At 48.4% G+C, this 21619-nt stretch overlaps 1 protein-coding gene across 4 annotated transcripts in view; it reads left to right on the top strand.

Annotated features, from left to right (window-relative positions):
* Positions 1-18470, top strand: part of PDE4B (phosphodiesterase 4B) — a 255754-nt gene extending 237284 nt beyond the window's left edge. For 3 of the 4 annotated variants that reach the window (XM_014937420.1, XM_014937430.1, XM_014937448.1), the window contains 9 exons: positions 5511-5604; positions 8764-8942; positions 10131-10229; positions 10369-10533; positions 10920-11019; positions 11735-11889; positions 11988-12110; positions 13171-13353; positions 16907-18470. In XM_014937420.1, coding sequence (XP_014792906.1) covers positions 5511-5604; positions 8764-8942; positions 10131-10229; positions 10369-10533; positions 10920-11019; positions 11735-11889; positions 11988-12110; positions 13171-13353; positions 16907-17272 — 1464 coding nt within the window. In that variant the 3' untranslated portion in view covers positions 17273-18470. Of the gene's footprint in view, positions 1-4188; positions 4732-5510; positions 5605-8763; positions 8943-10130; positions 10230-10368; positions 10534-10919; positions 11020-11734; positions 11890-11987; positions 12111-13170; positions 13354-16906 lie in introns of those variants that run through there. The other variant, XM_014937439.1, reaches the window with a different exon arrangement.
* The last annotated feature ends 3149 nt before the right edge of the window (positions 18471-21619 follow it).

Below are 21619 nucleotides of genomic sequence, written 5' to 3'. Positions count from 1 at the left end.
ACATCCTCCTGTCTTTATTCTCCCTGTAAAGCACCAGGAACACCTCTGATGCCCAACTCCAAAGGAACAGGAATAACGAGGGGACTATTGCTGGAGCCGGCGTGGGGCTGGAAAAGCCAAGGTGTGTGCCTCTGCGTGGCTCTCCCCGGCCTTCCTAGGGAAGAAAGAGAGCTGTTTCTTCCATAAAAAGCCAGAAAGGTGGGATTTTCCACACTGAAGCACTGGGGAGATTTCCCATGTGTGGCTGGTTGGTGCCGTGGCCTCCACACAGTATCACACGTGGTGGTCCTGGAACCAGCACACTTGGGCTCCTAAATCTGGCAAATCTGCTCATATGTTAGCCCAAATTTCACTGAATTTCACTGAATTTTTTAGAGTTGGAAGGGACCATAGAGATCATCTAGTCCAACTCCCCTGCTGAAGCAGGATTGCCTAGAGCTAGAGCATGTTACTCAGGAGCATCCAGGCGGGTCTTGAAAATCTCCAAGGAAGGGGACTCCACAACCTCCCTGGGCAGCCTGTTCCAGGGCTCTGTCACCCTCACCGTGAAGAAGTTTCTCCTCATATTTGAGTGGAACCTCTTATGTTCTAAGCAGTTCTAATTTAAGACAAATTTTCTTCTTCTGCACAAAAATGAAGGCAAGCAAGCTTTGCCTGCAGGGCGTTTAGGTTAGGATGGGGTGAAGGACTAGTCCCCGTGGCTGGGTCCTTGCAGAGCCCTGCGGTGGGGCCGGCGCTGGAAAAATAAATGGAAATAGTGGAAATGCCAATGTAGAGAAGAACGTGAGCGCCGAGGGTGCGGTGTGGGCAGCCAGGAGGGGAACTGGGAGTGAACTTTCCCAATGGTAATCAAGGAAATTCCCGCACGCACGCACGGCTGGAAAGCTGGAAAGAAACCGTGATTCCCTCTAGCAAGAGAATGCATGAAAAAGGGCCACTGCTGGTAATCAAAGAATGATTCAATTTCTGGGAGAGTTAATTCAGTTCAGATGACTTCTGCAGTTACTTCAGAGCAGGCAAAACAGGGAAACTTCCCCGCCATGCGATGGCTTTTTCTCACACAACCCTCCAGATGGTTTCAGACCTCTGTGACTCGCTGGGAAGGTCAGCTGTGTCCCCATGTGTGTTTGGTTATTAGGCCTTTCAGTTGGGGCTTCATCTTATTTACATTATCCGCCTTCTTTTCGTCAGTCCAATGTGTTAATTGCATGCTCCGGCGATCGGGGTTTGGGGTAGAGAGGAGGGAGCCCCAGGCCTTTTTCCTGATTTTGCCTCTTTTTAAGGGAAAACCTCCTGGAGTCGGGGTGGGTGTCCCCTCCCGCGTACGTCCTCGCGTGTGCGCACGCGTGTTCTTACGTGTGCCTCCCCTCCCGTCTGCACAGCGAGGTTATCGGTGCTTATTTCCTTTGTAAAAGGCACCGAGATGATTATTAATTATGAAAATAACAGCACAGGTCCACCTGTTGCCCAAAGGCATCATCGTAATTGCCGAGGCGAGGGCTGTGCTGCGCTCGTGCGCGAGCTCTTTCGAGCGGCCACGCTTCTGTTTGCTTTAATGGCCGAGCACTTGGTATTTTCCCATTGCTCGCCTGCAATCTGTTTGTTTTACCCTTCGCTGTCAAATCGATGTAACGAAGGGATCGTTAAGCAGAGGTTAGCAGATGACATCAGCCATCGATCTGGGCAGAGAGGCGGCGGCGGTGGGTGCTTTCTCCCCGCGGGGGGGGGGGAAAGGCAAAGCGGTTCCGAGGAAGCGGCGTCGGCTCCGGAGCATCCCCACATGGAGGGAAGCTCAGGAAAAATCCCAAATACACCCCCCTGGGAGCAGTGAAGATGTGGTGGTTGCTGAGTGCACCATCGTGCCTCAGTCCACGCGGAGCTGTGGTGTTGTAAAAGGGTATGTTGTGTTATTAAATAAATCCCACTGAGGTGCCAGCATCCTTCAGATGGGAGATTGCAATAAACTTTGCAAAGCGTGTGGGTGTTCTCACAGCACCCTGGGTGTCTCGGCTGGGTTTGGCCCCCACAGTCCTGTTAGCAGTGCTGTAATACCTTTAGAAAAGGTTGCTGATTAAAAGTCTGGAAAAGGGAGCCTGATTAAGGCTGTTGGAGAAGATGAAGGGGGACGGCTTCCCGGTTAAAGATCAGATCTGAGAACCCCAAGGTCTTTTATCTGTCCTCATCTCTGGTGCAGATGGCTCGGGTGACCTTGTGGATGCCATTTAATTGCTCTGTGCCTCTGTGAGAAGGCAGCGAGCTAACCTTTGTACTTTGTGAAGCCAATTGTGAGGTAAAAGGCATTTATTTCAGATGTTTGTCCACCACTTGGGATTATTTGTCTGAAAGGGGCGATTGTGTAGAGGACCCAACTGACTCTACGTCGCTTAGAAGTTGTTTGTGTGATCATCTGATTATGGTGTTTTCCTTGGAAAGATAAAGGCCTCGATCCGGAGAAATGTTTCAGCCCATGCTTCGCTGTAAGTCTGTGGGAGTGCTCACGTGTTGGTGGCTGGTGCTTGTGACCGGCGAAAATACGTCACTGTGAGGAATGACGGGGTCAGAGCTCTCATCTCCTCCCACGGGCTTTGTCTTTCTCGGTTCTCACTCTTGCTACCACTCGTTCACCACCACTAAGGTTTCTCTTAGGAGTTTCAAAAAGGTTTCTGGCTCTCTTGGCTGGCATGAAGTTTAGTGGAGACCCAGTGAGCCAAAGCCCGTGCCCATGACCCCGCGCTCTGGGATGCCCTCCTGGGTAGCCACCATCCATCGCGTCCCACTGCTGCCCATATCCCATGAGATGACATCCTTCTCATCCCACTCCTGCCCATATCCCATGAGATGGCATCCTTCACACCCCACTGCTGCCCACATCCCATGAGATGACATCCTTCTCATCCCACTGCTGCCTGTATCCCATGAGATGACATCCTTCACACCCCACTGCTGCTCACATCCCATGAGATGGCATCCTTCACACCCCACTGCTGCTCACATCCCATGAGATGGCATCCTTCACACCCCACTGCTGCCCACATCCCATGAGATGGCATCCTTCACATCCCACTCCTGTCCTTATCCCATGAGATGGCATCCTTCACATCCCACTCCTGCCCGTATCCCATGAGACAGTACTTAAACTGGTTGAATAACCCAGAGAGCGAGGCCTCGCTGTGTGACGTTCCCACTGGCAGGGCTGCTGCAGGAGAAGACAGCAGAGATGGTGGTGGCAGAGTCTGAGCAGATAGCACCACATCTTTGGTGGTAAAAAGGAGGTGGAATCAGCTTTCCACCTCTGATAATCATGAATTTAAGGAGATAAGAAGGTGGTTTCACAACTTCGTTTGCTCTGTGTGGTTCTTATAGCTGGAAGGCTGAGAGGGAGTCCCATCTGGATGGTGTGAGCCATGGCTGGAGTCACACCTGGCCAACAAGATCTGATTTTCATGGTGCTCAGTGCTGGTCCAGCAGCCTGGGCGAGCTGGGAGCTGCAGGGACCGGGGTGTCCCCACGCCCTGCGTCTCCCACAGCAGGCGAGGAAGCCTCCTGACGTCATGCCAAGGGAGGCTGATCACCTTTAATGAAGGTGGCTGGAGAAAGGACATAATTTTAGACCAAAGATTGCACTTTTATTTTAGGAATCCTTGCCAATGTCGTGCGGCTTATTCTGGCCAGCAATCACTAAGGACGTCCTGGAGCTGCGAGAGCCGCACATCAGCGGTGGTTCCTTGCTGAGATATCTATCACATACACACTGCAATCTGCTTTTCCTCTAATCTGATGCTAAAAGGACAGCTACAGCTTCCCAATAAAGAGATGGCATTTTACTTTAAAAGAAAAATGGAAGTAATGATTAAATATTGAAATTTAGATTCTGGTAAGAAAGAATTTGTTAATTGCAGACTGACGTTACAGATTTAAGGTTATTATTAGTTTATACCTTTTACCTGGAAAATATTTCCAGTTTGTAAAGGTGCATTTTGCTACGTTGCTGCATTTTGCCTTTTACTATGTAAGGGAAAAAAAAATTCATGATCACGCTGAAAATGTGAAAAAATATGCTTTTCAAAATCCATATGTGAATGCTCGCTTTGAAAATCCTCAGTCTCCGTAACAAGGAGGATTAAAACAAAGCAGAAACGGAGAAGAGACTCTGCTGCCTACTTTTGACTTATTTAAATATGCAGAGAGCTTCCTCCATTTTAATCTTCCTTATAGAAAGATGGCTGTGTTACTCAAGCTGGCAACCCCTCAGAAGCCAGCATCATTTTTCTGTCGTGCGGTTCAGCTGAGCAAGGCTAATGTGGAGTGGGGACCCCCTTCAGCCAACGAAGCAACCAGGAGGATTCATAATTCATAAGTGCTTCCAGCCATCCGGCTGAACACGCTCGGATTAGTCCTCGTTTCTTCGTGCAATCCCTGATTTCATTATTCTCTCCTGCGAGCAAATCCACCCACGTTCAGCCCGCTGCGAAGATGCTATGCCAAGCTTGGCTTTGTCTGGGATTAGCAACTGCCGGGCTTTTGGGGGGGTTTCTCTGGCTTTGAGGAACGCTGATTTTTTTTTTTATTGAGTGGGGAAGGGGGGTGTCCGGCTGCCCAAGGAGCTCCCTCTTTTCCTCTCCTCCTCTCTGACCGGCGATTTCTCCGGGAGGATTTGCAGACGGTGGCGTGGAGTTTTCCAAAATGCCTGAAGCAAACTATTTGTTATCTGTATCTTGGGGTTATATTAAGGTGGGTTTCAATCCTAAAGGCTTATAAATAAATGCCTGTTTCTTTGTGTTGCTGTATTGCTTGGATAAAACGTCTGTCAGGAAAAGATGCTTGTAAAGTGGTTATTTCTGTGCACTGTATGGCAAGAGATAAACATTTGTGTGTTCTGTGCATGCGGCGGACATGTATGTCCATTTTCTTTTTCTTCTCCTTTGGGAATTCAATGTTGCAGGATAAAATGATGCAGCGATGAAAATGTGTGATTAGAAAATCAGGAGGATGATAACGTGTGTATCTGGGTGAACAAATGCTGGAATCTTGCCTTTTACTGTAAAGATCCAAGCAGATCTTCAGATTTATGGCATGTTTCCCCTCTGCTCTGTTCTGAAGAAATGCAATTGTCTTTTACTTGCATAATTCAAAATGGAGCAAACTTACAAGACTCAGAACAAAAGAAGGTTATGGGATGTGGAATTTAAAACCGGTACAAGAATTTGATCTTTCAAAGAGATTACCTGAAACGTTATCATCTCATTTGTTACAGAAAAAAAAAAACCAAACCTAATAGGCATCTTTGGAGGAAATCCATTTTGTAGTTTTGTGTACTGAAAAGAAATATCTAGTCATGATGATGCTGAACAGTATCTAAATGAAACCATATGTCGCCGACTCCATTCCACATCTCTCCAGAAATTTGCTTTTAACGTCTTCTTTGTGGACTTGCTGGTGATAAAGCCGTATGAATTTGGAGAAGCACTGAGAAAAATGCCATCTTTCTGTTTGTGCTCTTCCCCTCCCAGTTCAAGAGGATGCTGAACCGGGAGCTGACACACCTTTCCGAGATGAGCCGCTCCGGCAACCAGGTGTCTGAGTACATTTCCAACACTTTCCTGGGTAAGGCGTCGCATCCCGAGCTCTCGGGTGACTCAAAGATAATGATTAATGGCAACCTAATACCCACCAGTCTTTACTTGTGCCCTGTTCTCCTTTAGGACAGAGCATTATTTAAACGTTTTGATTTTTCCCTTTTGAAATGGATACAGGGAGGGAAAATAACACAGTGTTTTAATAAGTCCATCCACCAAAGAATTCCCTCCGCAAATCCAAAGGTTTTCCTGGTCTGATTGAATTCAGCTATTGGTGGCTGCGTTATGCAATATATTTGATTTTTGTGTTGACCTTAAGGAAAGGACAAAGTCACACAAGCCCAACTGCATCCTCTCATCTTTGCAACTCCTGCCTCATACCAGCTGCATCTTCCCCCTTCAGAGGCAGGGTTCAAGACAAGCAGGTTGAGCCCAGACTTTTTATATATTATATATAATATAGATATATTTCATTTTGCATGGCAAGTCAGGATAAAGAGTGAAGAGAATATTCTGCATGTCATTAGTTGGAGCTCATAGAGCTACCGGCATGAATTAAGCCTCTGTGTTTACAAAATACACTTGTTACGGAAAATATAATTTTCAGTGGTTTTGAGCAGGTTTAGAATTTGGGGGTTTTTTTGCATATTAAATAAAGCTCTGCACAGGGCCCACATATACATATCTCTGAGTCTTCAAACGCTGCCTGTACGTGGGATGCTGGAGCTTGCAGGGGACTCGTGCCCTGCGGTTAAGATGTCCCAGACGGCGTTGGCTGCATGACACACAATTATTCCCATTAAGGGATTTTCAAGTGATTTCAATAGCCAGTTGCAACTGGAACTGCTGCCTGCACTTAAGGACACATCACATCATTAATAATCCATAGGAGTCTGGAGCTGCTTTGTGGGAATCCGTTGGCCCTGTCTTATCGCTGGGCTTTAACGGTGACATCCAGAACATGAATTAATAGAGGGAGGAGAAGCAAGACTTCCAGCTGCAGCCACTTCTTCACCCGGAGAGCCTGGGGCGTACACACAGCACGCTGGGGAGCGTGACCACTCTGGCATTTTCGGGGAGCTTGTTGTTCATCAGCTCTTGCCAGTGGGCACATGGCTCCGGAGCAGGATGCGCGGCAGAAATGCCCAGCGTGGCTTGGTACCGTGGGGCTGATAAACCAAAGAAACCACAGATACACACAGCACGCTGGGGAGCGTGACCACTCTGGCATTTTCGGGGAGCTTGTTGTTCATCAGCTCTTGCCAGTGGGCATATGGCTCCGGAGCAGGATGCACAGTAGAAATGCCCAGTGTGGCTTGGTACCGTGGGGCTGATAAACCAAAGAAACCACACATAGGCTCATGTCCAGTTTTGGGCACCTCAATCCAAGAGAGATCTCGAGGTGCTGGAGCGAGTGCAGAGAGGGCAACGAAGCTGGTGAGGGGGCTGGAAAACAAATCGTATGAGGAGCGGCTGAGGGAGTTGGGACTGTTTAGTGTGAGGAAGAGGAGGCTGAGGGGAGGGGAGGGGGTGGAGTCACCATCCCTGGCTGTGTTTAAGGGCCGTTTAGATGCAGTGCTGAGGGACATGGTGTAGGGGAGGACTTTGTAGAGTAGGGGAGATGGTTGGACTCAATGATCCCAAGGGTCTCTTCCAACCTCAATGATTCTATGATTCTATGAACTTAGTGGAGTCTATCTCAGCCAGGGCTAATTAGCCAAAGCTGTATTGTTATTCCCCTGCAGGGTGAGGGAACTGCATCCCCCTTCGCAGGTCTTGCCTATGGTCTCCTTCGTTCCCCTCCTGCTGCTTCTCACGTACTCTCTAGCGGTGACGTCCTCCCACGAGGGCCACCCAGCCACAAAGGGACGTCTGAACATGAGTGGTGCAGGCTCTCCAGATTGCAGCTTGATTGCTCATCTTCTAAAGAAATGAGTAAAGCTTTTAAGGGGATCTTAAAGCTTTTTTTTTTTTTAGGAAGTCATGCAGTTGCATTTTTATGAACGAACTTTTTTCTCCCCTAAAATTTGATTCAGTATTAAGTGAACACACAAAATGACAGGAGGCTACAACTGAGGAAGCTGGACAAACAAAAAGAAAGAAATATGTGGGTAGGACGTTCATTTCCATCCAAAGAGTGTTTGTTAGATAGGAGTAAATTACAGATATTAAAACCAGATCACATGACTTCGTTCAGTCTCTTGGCTTTATTAAATGGGCTGAGGAAGCACCAGGAGGCAATGATGTCCTCTGCAGAGGCAATGATGTCCTCTGTGGTCTGGTCTCCATTTGGTCAGCGAGAGCGAGGACATCAGCTTCAGATCCATAACAGATGGAAAAACAGTGGTTTTCCTGTTGGCCACATCATGTAAACAGGGAAAATCATGATGGCCTTTCCTAAGGGGTGAGGGATGTTGCAGCTGCCACCACCGTGGGGACGTGATTTAACAAATTAAAGATTCCTGTTCAAGAATGTCCATTTTACGCTGCCTTAGCGTTAGTCATTGCTAAGGAGATTACATAGAGGAAAGTCCTTCTGTTGTTCAGCAAAAACACACCAGGGAAACACCCACTGATGTCAGCTCGACTGTTGCTGTGAATAATGGCTTCCTTCTTAATTGCAGTGTTGCACACACACTGGTGGTTCTTATTTCGGAGATTTTTAATTAAGCCAAGGAAAAAGTAACTAATGCCTAGCTGCCTAGTTCCTCCAGAGATGCAAAGTCACAAAGAGGTTATAGTAGCCTTTTCTAAAAGTCCATGGAAAAAATGGTTAGTATGAAAGTCATGAGCCACTGTAGCTCCATTTTAATGCACCAAATAGATCAGTTGTAAAGGCAGTAAGTTGTATACGTGGATAGATTTGTTTATTAAAGATATCCCCACAGCCACTTTTGTGCCCCACAAGGCGCCTACTTAACGTGTACTAATATTGTTGCTATCTCTGAGCATGGCAATAGAAATATGGCCTGTGCATTGTATGTTATTCTGCACATATTTGTAAAGGCCAAACCTTTAATAAGTCAGTGACACCAGTTTGTTATTGGGCTGGTGTTTTAAGAGCAGGGGGTATGGAGATGGGTTTGGTCCTAATAACTATCAATAAGAAACACATGGGTTTGAACTCCTGTGCAGAGCCACTTAATTAGCAAATGATGCTGACTCGTTTCACCTTTATTTGTTACAGACAAGCAGAACGATGTGGAGATTCCTTCTCCCACCCAGAAAGACAGAGAGAAGAAGAAAAAACAGCAGCTCATGACGCAGATCAGCGGAGTGAAAAAATTAATGCATAGTTCAAGCTTAAATAACACCAGCATTTCACGATTTGGTGTGAAAACAGAAAAGGAAGACCATCTGGCTAAGGTATGACAGATTCTTGCAGTTCGGGGGGAATTTGAATTGTCTGGAGTAATGGATGGACTGCCCCCAACTTGTAGAATGGGAATGCTATCCCTGAAGTGACGTGGCCATTACAAATGCTGTAATTAATGCTGTAATGAATGATACCATATTCTATGGTCATAAATTCCGTGAAAATATCCTTAAATAATAAAAAAAAAAAAGTGGTGAAGGCTGAGGAGAGCAATTATCAACCACAGGAATGTGTAACAAGGCCATGTCCAGCAAACTGGCAGTGGGGCCTGTGGCTCTGTCAGGGCGTTTCTTCTTGCTACCTGGAAACACACATCCCTCATAATTCCCCTGTCACACAGAGGAGCATCATCTCCTTGTACGAGTTCTCTGTGTAACGCAGTTACTCTCTGTTCGTTTGCTTTATTAAGGGCACATGTTCATGCCCTTAACATAATTACTGTAATGGCCTGTATCAGGAGCAGCGTGGCGAGTAGGGCCCGAGAGGTGATTGTCCCCCTGTACTCGGCACTGGTGAGGCCTCACCTAGAGTGCTGTGTCCAGTTTTGGGCCCCCTACCATAAAAAAGACATTGAGGTGCTGGAGCGGGTCCAGAGAAGGGCAACAAAGATGGTGAGGGGTCTGGAGAATAAGTCTTATGAGGAGAGGCTGAGGGAGCTGGGGTTATTCAGCCTGGAGAAGAGGAGGCTGAGGGGAGACCTTATTGCTCTCTACAACTACCTGAAAGGAGGGTGTAGAGAGGTGGGGGTCGGTCTCTTTTCTCAAGTCACAGGCGACAGGACGAGAGGAAATGGCCTCAAGTTGCGCCAGGGGAGGTTCAGGCTGGATATTAGGAAAAAGTTTTTCACTGAAAGGGTTCTCAGCCATTGGAATGGGCTGCCCAGGGAGGTGGTTGAGGCACCATCCCTGGAGGTGTTCAAAAGACGGGTTGATGTAGTGCTGGGAGGTATGGTTTAGTGATGATGCTCCTTGTTTGTTGTGTGGGTGTCTATTTTTGTCAGTTAGGTTGATGGTTGGACAAGATGATCTTTAAGGTCCCTTCCAACCTAGAAGATTCTGTGATTCTGTAAATTTGCATCTTTTTAAACTTTTGGAAAACGCAAAAGCTGTGGTGCCCAACGATAAACGCAGGATTGTCTCGAAAGTATTGTAACCGTCCTCTTTTTGTCCTTTCGAAAGGAACTGGAAGACCTGAATAAGTGGGGTCTCAATATATTCAACGTTGCGAGGTATTCCCACAACAGGCCACTCACCTGCATCATGTATGCCATATTTCAGGTTTGTGATTTTTCTGGTGAAATCTGCTGTTCTTTCACAAGGCTGTTTGAATTTCTGACTGCCTTCTGCTGTGTCACCTTCTACGGTGTGCCATCCTTATCTCATGTACACGTGTGTGCTTGTGCCGTTTGTCACACAGGAGCGGGACCTGCTGAAAACATTCAAGATCTCCTCGGACACTTTTGTCACGTACATGATGACCCTGGAAGACCACTACCACTCGGATGTCGCTTACCACAACAGCCTCCACGCCGCTGACGTCGCCCAATCCACCCACGTCCTGCTCTCCACCCCTGCCTTGGATGTGAGTGACCTCGGTCAGGCCATCCTCACGTTTCAATGTGGGGTGGTGGCTTAAAAACACCACGTTCCCTACGTGAACGTGGGAAGGAAAACCCAATGTTGAGGTTTTTCGATCACCGGTAGCCTTCAGACTTGGAAAAAGCAGTGTGCTGCCTGCTCCTCTGAGGGCTCGTTTCACTGCCAGGGAAATCACCATTAAGGAATTTCAGCAGCAGCTTTGCCTGGAAGCTCTTTTTCATCTTAAAGAGCACATGCTGCTTGTAGACCTTTCTCCTCAGGAAAAACTCATTTAAAAGGCACAATTTGTTTCTCTAAATCAGCCTCTCAAACCGGTGAGAGATAAAGCATAAGGACTTTCCTGACAAATTCCCTTTTTTCCCTTCCTAGGCTGTCTTCACGGATTTGGAAATCCTTGCCGCGATTTTTGCAGCTGCAATTCATGATGTGGATCACCCCGGGGTCTCCAATCAATTTCTTATTAATACAAGTGAGTTGTGTTTCAAACACAATAATAACTTCATCTGCAAACTTGGAAGCTAATGGGAATGCATTTTCCATTACAGCGAGGTCACTAATTGTGACTTTCAGACTGCATTGCTTTCTCAAAATATTGTGCAGTAAACTAGTTAGAAGTTTTGAAATAAAGCAGTAATTAAAATGAAATTCCTAGCAAACAAAGCTATTGTAGTACAATTTGCGAAGCGCCCTCGAATCTTGTGACTGTTACTACTTGCTAACGTGTCATAATTCTTCCAGTCCTGGGTGCAAATTTTATCCTTAATATAAGATAAATAACGCTATTGCTCTTGACAACAATAAAGCTAAATATTGTGGTTCGTATTGTGTTCTGCAACAGGCTAAGCACGAATCTTGATTCCAAAATATGGGTATTGTTCTTTTTTGGAAAGCCTGTTTGCAGGATTCATGCTTTCTGTTGTCAGTGGTTCTGACGCCTGTAACTAAGTCAACCGAGTACTATTTTGTTCATTAGGATGGAGCAAAAGGCTGTTTATATTATATACATATGTGCTCGGATGAGAAAACCGCACGCTCTTGGCACGCGTGAAGCAAAAAGAAAAAAAAAGGAAACTTTTCCCGATTTATTGCATAGGGATGAACATTTCAGTACCCAGGACAAGCCTTTGCTGTTTGAAATAGCACATTTCACATGCTGGAGTCACATATTTGTGTTGCTTCGTTAGATTCTGAACTAGCCTTGATGTACAACGACGAATCTGTCTTGGAGAACCACCATCTTGCTGTGGGTTTCAAACTGCTTCAAGAGGAGCACTGCGACATCTTCCAGAACCTCACCAAGAAACAGCGTCAGACGCTCAGGAAGATGGTGATCGACATGGTATGAGCTGTTCACGTGCTGCTCCTCTTCTTAAACAAAAAAATGTGGCTTTTTTGTGTGCTTGCCCGTACTGAGACCCTATTTTCCTTTCTGTGAAGGTGTTGGCGACAGATATGTCCAAGCATATGAGCCTGTTAGCTGATCTGAAGACTATGGTGGAAACCAAGAAGGTGACCAGTTCAGGAGTTCTGCTTCTGGACAACTACACAGACAGAATACAGGTACGTCAGCCAAGCTTCCTGGATTTTGTGTGTTTTGAGCAGAATTGAAGAAATCGTGCTTCTCTTTCTACTGTGGCTTTTAAATGGACCATATAGAGAAGCTACTGACCCCGGGGTCAGTAAATTTTCAGCTATTGTTTTCTTCTGTTCTGCACCACAAAGAGGTGCAAGGTGATCCCATATGTTTTAGGTAAAGGGAATTATAGTTTTAAAACGTAAAGCACAGAACAGCAAACACGCACATTCTTCTGAAGTTGATCTCAAAGGCTGAGGTTTTGGGGGCTCCCAAATTTCCTTGCTGCCTTTTTCCCATTTGTTTCTCCTGTCGAAGAAGCATAGCAAGATGGCTATGGCACAGCAAGAATTTAATTTGTAGCTCCACACCTTGAGCAACTGAGCTGAAATTAGTGGTGTACAGTCTGTTCCCTATATAACCTAATCCTCAACTTACAGCAATGACAAAGCAGTGCTGGAGCAGGGTTACGTAGCCAGCAGGACAAAATACATCCTGATCTTCTCTCCCCTTTGATGGCCAACTTCTTAATAACAGACCCATGGGGAAACTCTCCTTACCTTTATTTATTTTTTTTTTTAATTTAAGACTGCTGATGTTAAAACAGGTCACTCTGTTGCCATCTAAACCCTTGTGGCCACGGTTAGTCAGGCACATTTTTTGCATGTGTGTGGAAGGGATATTACTCATTTAGTAAAGCAGGAACATTTAAACCACGTGAGAGCGTGGAAGTAAGTTTTGAATGGCGGGAAGCACCTGCATTCAAACCCAAACCTGCCTGATGTCATGACTATTGCCACAACTGCACCCTGTGTTCAGTATGGAGTTGTCTGAAAAACAGAGAGCACGTCTTATTTTTGAGGCCGTAGCAGCTCGTCTTCTATACGGAGATGTTTCGATGTTAATAACTTTTATAGGCTGTTGCATAATCGAAGAGTCTTGTGGTTAAATGTTCTGAATTAAGCAAGCAGATACAGCTTGAAACCGTCCCTCTTTTTCCATTTGATTTTTTTTTTTTTATGAGTTTTCTGATGAATGTAATTGCAGGTTCTCCGAAACATGGTACATTGTGCAGACTTGAGTAATCCCACAAAGTCTCTGGAGCTGTACCGGCAGTGGACGGACAGGATCATGGAGGAGTTCTTCCAGCAGGGAGACAAAGAGCGAGAGAGAGGAATGGAAATCAGCCCCATGTGCGACAAACACACAGCCTCAGTGGAAAAATCACAGGTAATTGGCCACAAGCTGCATTTTTTTTGTACTGCCTGAGCTCTTATTTTTTTAAAGCGGAGACAAAATTCATCTGCTTTCTCTAGCACAATTAGGCAAACAGCCAGCTGTTCAGAGGGTTGGTTCTGATTGACCCTGACATCCAGCTGTGCCTGAAGCTCATATAGATTGGCCAGGCTGTCCAGAGTCCTTTATGTGCCCCTTGGCATCTCCTCGTTTCCAAACACGTGATCATCTTGCCCTCTTTGTGTCCCAGTTTCCAGAGCGTGTTGGTTCCCCGGGCTTGAAAAGAGCAATTCTGATCTCCCTTCCTTCTGCCAGGCCTCTTCTGCCTTCACACCCCTTTAATTAGCACCTCCTCATGTCAGACCCCACGTTAGGCCCTTATAGCAGTGCCAGCCCCGTTATACTGCAGGGAGAGGAGCTGGGATCCACTCAGGACACAGGGAAAGTCTGGATGTTGGTCATTAGTGAGCCTCATGCAGGGCCGTTAAGTCAGAGGCCTGATGGAGCTGCCGGGTGAAGCCAAAGAAATATTTATTTATGTCAGTGCAACCCTTAAAAGGAGCTGGGTATGGCTTGTTTTTTTGAGATGAACTGGCTCATCCCTCGTTCTGATTCACGGATTAAACGGTTTCGAGGTCAGATTTTGTTCTGACCTGTGTGGCACAGGCTGTAAAATCTCACCCGGTTGGTCTCTAACGAAGCCGGTAATTTATGTTTGCCTAAACCTATTCCAGTCTTTATATAATGGTGTCTTGGTTGTTGTTTTTTAAATGACTCGAGCAAGTCATCATCGAGGTTTTTCAGCTTGAATAAGTAACAAAATTGATGATAATTATTTCCAAATGTCCTCTTGGGCTAAGCCAAGTGGTTTCAAAATTATTCACTCAACCGCATGGTGATTTTGTTGGAAAAATCTGTCTTATTTGTTAACCTAACAAGAAATGAATCCTTCAGCCAGGCTTGGCCAGAGAATGCCCATGTGCTCCGCATGTGAGCTCCAATTAATTTTTTTTGTTTCACGTATGCACTTCTCAGAGGTTGCAAAATGGCATTTTTGCTATGGAAAAAGAGCAGGAATCGCACAAAATGGCTACCATTGAAATCCCAACTGGTGGCAAAGGAGAAAGGGAGGTGACATCCCCCTTTTGGGGTGAAACAAGGAACAAATATGCAAGTATTTCAAAGCTTGAGCCTTTTGGGTGGCGGCGAAGCCATCAGCGAACCGTACAGATTTTTGGTTTTTTTTTTTTTAATTTTTTTTTTTTCACTTTAAAAGTGCTCCGGAACATGTGCTGCAGGAAATTTTCATCACCTTTTTTGTTTAAGCTGCCTCAACAGTACGTTACAATTGAACGTTAATGGTTCTATTGACATCCTGTTGTGTCTGAAGGAGGCGCGTGTGATTTCCAAAGCAAACATCTGCACGCTGAGCCTGGCCCCTCTGAGGGCCATTTTCCTGCTGCACAGAAACGTTGTCCAGCGGAGCGAGAAGCGACACGTTCTGCCAAGACGGAAGAATTTCAATCCTCTTTATGGCCATTCAGTTTTCTCCATCCTGGACGTACGTCCTCTTAGTCAGACAATTGAAAAACCGTTTAGCTCAGAGCTTACGCGCCGGCCGGCGGAAGGACTGACGGACTCGGCCACAGCCCTCACTCTTTCCACCCATGGCACGTCACTCCAGGGGGGTCGGGCTGCCTTCATGCGGCAGGAGGACTTCTTGGGATGAGCCAACCTGCTTTCTGCAGGTCCAAAAGGGCAGGAAAGGAAAGTTCTACCAGCGCCAGCCCCACAGAGAAACAGGGTGGCTGCTTTGGCGGAGTAGAATCATAATTTTTTTTTTAAGTTCAGGTTGGAAGAGACCCTTGGGATCATCGAGTCCAACCATCAACCCTACTCTACATAGTCCTCCCCTACACCATGTCCCTCAGTAGAGAAGAGTAGAGAAGAAAGGCTGAAATGCTTAAAGGTGCAGCACCACAAAACAGTGCAGAATAGGGACAAACTACACCCCATGGTAAAATACACCTAAAGGTCAAACTTCACTGCACACAAGCAGTGACATTTGGTGTTAGGACAGCTGCTCGTCCTGGGAGCACTGATGTTTTCACAGCCCCGAGCCGTGAATGGCCCCAGGGAGACCTTCCAGCCATTTCCAGTCCCTCAAGGGGCTCCAGGAAAGCTGGGGAGGGACCCGGATCGAGGAGGGGGAAGGGTTGGACGCTGAAAGAGGGGAGATGGAGCTGAGCTGTGGGGAAGAACTTGTTTGGTGGGAGGGTGGGGAGAGCCTGGCCCAGGTTGGCCAGAGAAGCTGTGGCTGCCCCATCCCTGGAGGGGTTCAAGGGCAGGTTGGAGGGGGCTTGGAGCAACCTGGTGTGGTGGGAGGTGTCCCTGCCCAGGGCCTGGGGTAGCACTGGGGGGGCTTTGAGGTCCCTTCCCACTCAAACCATTCTATGAATCTATAATTCTAAATCAAGGCAATCCCATGTGCCTGGTGGTGGGCCCCCATACCACATACCTACCACAGGTACCTCTAGAGAGGCATCCACCAGCACCTTCCAAAGGGGACTGGATAATCTTTAAAGTCCCTTCCAACCCAAACCATTTTATCAATCTGCGCATACCCTGAGGTAACATCAGAGCTGCCATAAATGCACTAACCTTGTCCACAGTCACCAAGGAATCCCATCAGAGAGACAGCAGACTTTCTCTGTGCTTAAGGTAGAGGCAAGGATTGTCTAAAATGCCTCTTTCAACCAGCAGCTGGTAAGAGGCATCCCTCAGTGGGATGTTCTGTCTTTGGCTTGCCCTGACTTCTGCAGGGCAGGGGATGAGCCAGTAGTCACTAAGAGACATCTACAGGGATTTTTGATGTCACACTTGTAAGCAGGGGTGGGATTGGCAGCTCCGTTGCTAAGTTTCCCAGTGGCTCCTGCTTTTAGTTAAAGTTTCAACGAGGTTTGATTTTGGACGAGATGTCAAGCTAGTCCAACGCTGTAGGTGCAGCTCTGGGTATAGAATCATAGAATGGTTTGGGTTGGAAGGGACCTCAAAGATCATCGAGTTCCAACCCCCCTGCCCTGGGCAGGGACACCTCCCACCAGACCAGGTTGCTCAAAGCCCCATCCAGCCTGGCCTTGAACCCCTCCAGGGATGGGGCAGCCACAGCTTCTCTGGGCAACCTGTTCCAGTGTCTCACCACCCTCATAGTAAAAAATTTCTTTCTGTTATCTAATCTGAATCTTTTTTCTTCCAATTTAAAACCGTTTCCCCTTGTCCTATCACTACCCTTCCTGGCAAAGAGTCCCTCCCCAGCTCTTCTATAGGCCCCCTTCAGGTATTGAAAGGCCGCTATAAGGTCTCCCTGGAGCCTTCTCTTCTCCAGGCTGAAATCGGATGGTTATGTCTGAAACTGGACTCTGCTGGTTTGGAGACTTGTTCTAGGGCGGGTATTTTGCTTGTAAAAGTCATGTATTTGCAGTATTTGAGCTTTTTAGACACCCATCTGTTCCCTTGCCCTAAGTGTGCGTGTTCCTGTCTTTCTCAGGTGGGATTCATTGACTACATCGTCCATCCTCTCTGGGAGACGTGGGCTGACCTGGTGCAGCCCGACGCCCAGGACATCCTGGACACGCTGGAGGACAACAGGAACTGGTACCAGAGCATGATACCTCAGAGCCCTTCTCCTCCTCTGGAGGAGCGGGGCAGGGACTGTCAGAACCTGATGGAGAAGTTCCAGTTCGAACTGACGCTGGAGGAGGAGGATTCGGATGGACCGGAGAAGGAGGGCGAGAGCATCGCCTACTTCAGCAATACAAAGACACTCTGCGTGGCTGACCCAGGGGAGGAGGATTCACAGCAGGAAGCCAACATAGAGATTGTGACAGAAGACACGTCCCCCGTGGACACATAATGCCCCCCGCAGCCGCGTGAGTGGATTTTACACACTTAAGGAGGGTGCAAGCAGTCTGACGGACTCGCCTGCAGCCTGGGGTCTGAGGCCTGTGTCCCACACCGGCCCAAAGATCCTCCCAGCTACTTGAGATTGGAGTCAGGGTTAAAGATCGTGTAGGGAATGATTGCTCAGGAAATTAACAGGTGATTTAACGTTGTGGTTTGTTAAGCCTCGTCACCACGAGAGCGTGGTGGTGTCCTGGAGCTGGCTTGGGTCGTGACTGAAGAGTAAACGACACACAACTGAGAGATTTTTATACTGTTAGTTTTTGGAATTTATACCAGTTAGACTGATAGAAACTACTGATTAATAACTCTCCATAGAAAAACCTGTCCACCCGACCACCTGTCTGCAGACCTGTGTGCCTTCTTTGTAAACACTTTCATGTCTTTTCAAGAGTCTATTAATTAAATACACGGAGTTTAGTATAAAAAAAAGCGACGCGGAGTGTTTGGAAATTGACGGATACTTTTTTGATTCTTCCTGTTACAAGAGCAGTCTTCCTTTTTTTCCATGGGCAATACCTGTCACTTTATTGCAGTTTAATGGCTTTTACAGACTTAAATGGAAGGGAAACCCTCTGTTTTGCATTACTGCACCTTTAATCGTCTTCTTGATACCCCTGGGGTGACCCCTTTAGAGTCACTCCGTGCATCATCTCTGTTCGCTTGCTAGGAATAACAGTATTTTTTATTATTTTTTTTTGCCTCGACGGGGTTTGATTTCTGTCGTGCGCAGGACAGAGGGTGGTTTGTTTCCATGGCACGTGGAAGTAAGAAGGAAGCGTGATAAGGCAGCGTGTGACACGCGTGTGTGTGTGTGTGTGTCCCCTTGGCAGCTCCTTGGCTCGGTGGAAGTTGCACGCTCAGATATTTGTGTTTCTCTTGCCTATTTGGTCACGTTTTTTCCTAGGTTTAGGTCCACCGTCCTCCTCCTGCACTGCCTTGAGCTCTAACACCTCCATTACTGTTTATAACAGTGTATTTATTACGTAATGTATATACTGTAATGTTTTGTAAGTTATTAATTTATATGAATTAACATTGCCTGTCGGCGGCGATGTTAATTGTGTAGAAAACTCGGAATAAGAGTTGCCTTTTTTTTTTTTTTCTTTGTTTTGTTTTTTTTTTCTTGTAACCTTTTGTATTGCATAAAATACAAGAACCTGAACATGGCTGAAGAGACAGACGCAACCCAGGAGGGGCATTAAAACTCGGAAAAAGAGTTGCCTTTTTTTTTTTTTTCTTTGTTTTGTTTTTTTTTTCTTGTAACCTTTTGTATTGCATAAAATACAAGAACCTGAACATGGCTGAAGAGACAGACGCAACCCAGGAGGGGCATTTGGGTGGCAGCCACCCACGGGGGGGCTCGTCTTTGTGGTGAGCAGGGAAGGGGGGACACAAAGACCCCCCAGGCAGCGGGTGAGCACTTAGAAGTGCTGAAAAACTAGAATGGGAGGGGGGGGAACCTGAAAAAAAAAAAAACAACCTAAAATCAGACCTCCCCCGCGAACCGGGCCGGCTTTTTCAACGTCCCGTTCCAATTTCCGAACAACCCAATGTGAATTTCTATGAGAAAAAGGAAAAAAAAAAAACCACAACCCCAATGTGAACTGATGTAATAATTGTGCTGTGAAACTTCTTCTGACAAAGCTTGTCCGGCATCGTGAGCGGTGTCAATCTCACTTTGTAAAATAACCTTTTCAAGCTTTTTCTGGTCCAACTCGTGACTTAACTAGTTAATGGACAAACTAGCACAGCTGTGCATGATCAATGGGTTTGTATGTCTGTTGAACACCGCGCTGTTCCAGGTGGTTATTTTATTGTTTCCAAAAGTTTCACACGATGTATGTTATAGTATTATATATTGTGTTCAGATGCATTCTTAAGAGATTTTTATATGAAGTGAATAAATGAAAAGCATGACCCTGCCCCCAGGCTCCTGGTGCTGCTTTCTTGTTGGGTTGATGGTGGGACTAGATGATCTTTAAGGTTCCTTCCAACCTAGATGATTCTGTGATGATTCCTTTTCCCCCCACAGGTGGGGACAAGGTGGCTGGGACCCGGCCGAGCCAAACCCAGCCCATGGGACCGGCTGGGCCTATCTCTTGGGGTGGGGAAGAGAAAGGTTTGCTGTGGCTGGAGGACACGGCTGTCCTCTCCATGGCTGGCTGTGAGACCTTGGCCTTCCTGAGCGGGGCCGGTGGCGGTGGCAGCGGCGACAGGAAGGCGGTGCAGACAGGAAGGCGATGGCCGCAGCGCAGCGGCCTTTGCCTGGCGCGGGGCGGCACCGGGGGCGGCTGGCGGGATGCTTTCATGTCCCGGCCTGACCCAAAACAACTGACTTTCCAGTAAAAAAAACATCCTGCCGGCCGGCGAGGGCTTGGCGGGGGGATGGTGGGGACCCTGCACCACCAGGAGCGATGCCAGGGCAACTGGTGGTACCCGGAGGAGACTCGCCATCTCACCTCCATGGAAGTGTCTCCACTCCAGGTGGAAGGGGGCTCCAAGCTTGGCTGACCCTGTGCTGCTTCCAGTCCCTCCAGGGGCTCCAGGAAAGCTGGGGAGGGACTCTGGATGAGGGAGGGGAGCCCTAGGAGGAGGGGGAAGGGTTGGACCCTGCAAGAGGGGAGATGGAGCTGAGCTGTGGGGAAGAACTTGTTTGGTGGGAGGGTGGTGAGAGCCTGGCCCAGGTTGGCCAGAGAAGCTGTGGCTGCCCCATCCCTGGAGGGGTTCAAGGGCAGGTTGGAGGGGGCTTGGAGCAACCTGGTGTGGTGGGAGGTGTCCCTGCCCAGGGCAGGGGGTGGCACTGGGGGGGCTTTGAGGTCCCTTCCCACCCAAACCACTCTGTGATTGGCAGCAGCCAGCGGGGCTGGATGTGGGGACAGCCCTGTGCCCCCCAGCCCCACCACCCCCGGGGTGTTCCCCCAAGCACCTGGCCAGGGTTTTAACCACTGGTTTCTCTTTTCCAGTGAATTCACCCTGTGCATGGTGTACGTGCGCCGTTGGTGGCGTCGGGCTGTCCCCAAGGCCCCTGGGGACGCGCAAAAATGGGGAAAAGGGGCTGGAAAAACCTCTGGGTGGAGAAAGCGGGGGATCGGGGCAGAGAGCAAAGAGCTGAAGTTGCAGGTGAACCCCCAACCCGGGGCTCACAGAGGGGCTGGGGGGACGCTCCACCAGCAGCTCCCTTGCAAACCCCCATCCCTCCCGTTTTTTTTCCTTCCATTTTTTTTGGGGGGGTGGGGAATCCCAGTGCAGGTGTGGGGTGGTTTCCCAACTTCCTTTTCCTCTTTTCCTCAAGGGACGAGGAGGTGTCTTGGCTCTGCTTTCACCATCCCCCCCCTCCAAAGCTCCCCCCGACCCCCAGCACCCCCAGGGGTTTGTGGTTTCCTTCAGCATCGGAAGCGCGTCCACGTGCTTCCTCCTCGCTCGTTAGCGGCCCGGATGGAGGGTGCTGATGGGTCCCTGGTGGCCCCCCCATGGGTGCAGCCCTGCGAACCCCCAGCAGATGCTGGCTGCACCCCGAGGGGCTGGGGCTGGCCGCTGCCCGGGTGCTGGGGAGGGGAAAACAGGGTGAAAAATGAAACCTGCAGCAAAACGGGGTGCAGAAAATGTGCTTTGCCAAAGAGCGGGGGTGGCTCCCAGGTCTGCAACTGGGGCAACCAGCTGTGCAAGCAGGGGATGCAGATGTGCCACTGGGGTTTTGCTGTGTGGGCTCACCAGGGTTGGGTCCAGGAGGGGACGGGGCTGGGACACGTGTAGGGTCAATGGAGCAGGACCCCAGCCCAACCACAGGGAGCGGGGACCTCCACCCTCGGGGAGCACGCGCTGTCCCCTCCCAGCTGCCAGCACCGTGATGGATGTCACCAAAAGTCACCCTGACTTCAGCAGTGCCGTCCTCGAGGACATAGTTTCCCGCTGAGGCCACGGAGCTGGAGTTTCAGGGGGGATTTCCACGGCGGGCATCGATCCTGGGGATGAGCGGGGCCGGTGCTTCCCGGCAGCGCAGGGACAAGGGTCCCCACCGAGCCCCAGCCGCTGCCAGGAAACTTCTGACCCCGGGGTCGGCGTTGTTCATAGAAACCATGATGCAAAGAAATAAAATAATAAACCAGCTCTGATGCTTTTTCCCATGGCGCACAGGCGCTGGGCCTGCTCTCCTGGCTGTGGGGCTGGTTTTCCATGGTTTTTCCCCCCCTACTCCATAGGAGTTTGTGATCCATGGCACGATGCGGCCACCAGCAGTCCCTGCCATGGCCTGAGCCACTCGTGGTGTTCTCCACCAGTGAAGAGCCTTGAAGAAATC

The sequence above is a fragment of the Calidris pugnax genome, unplaced genomic scaffold (assembly GCF_001431845.1).
Source record: "Calidris pugnax isolate Ruff unplaced genomic scaffold, ASM143184v1 scaffold29, whole genome shotgun sequence".
Taxonomy (NCBI): domain Eukaryota; kingdom Metazoa; phylum Chordata; class Aves; order Charadriiformes; family Scolopacidae; genus Calidris; species Calidris pugnax.
The sequence above is the reverse complement of the archived record's forward strand: the minus strand, read 5'-3'. Positions and strand labels throughout refer to the sequence as shown.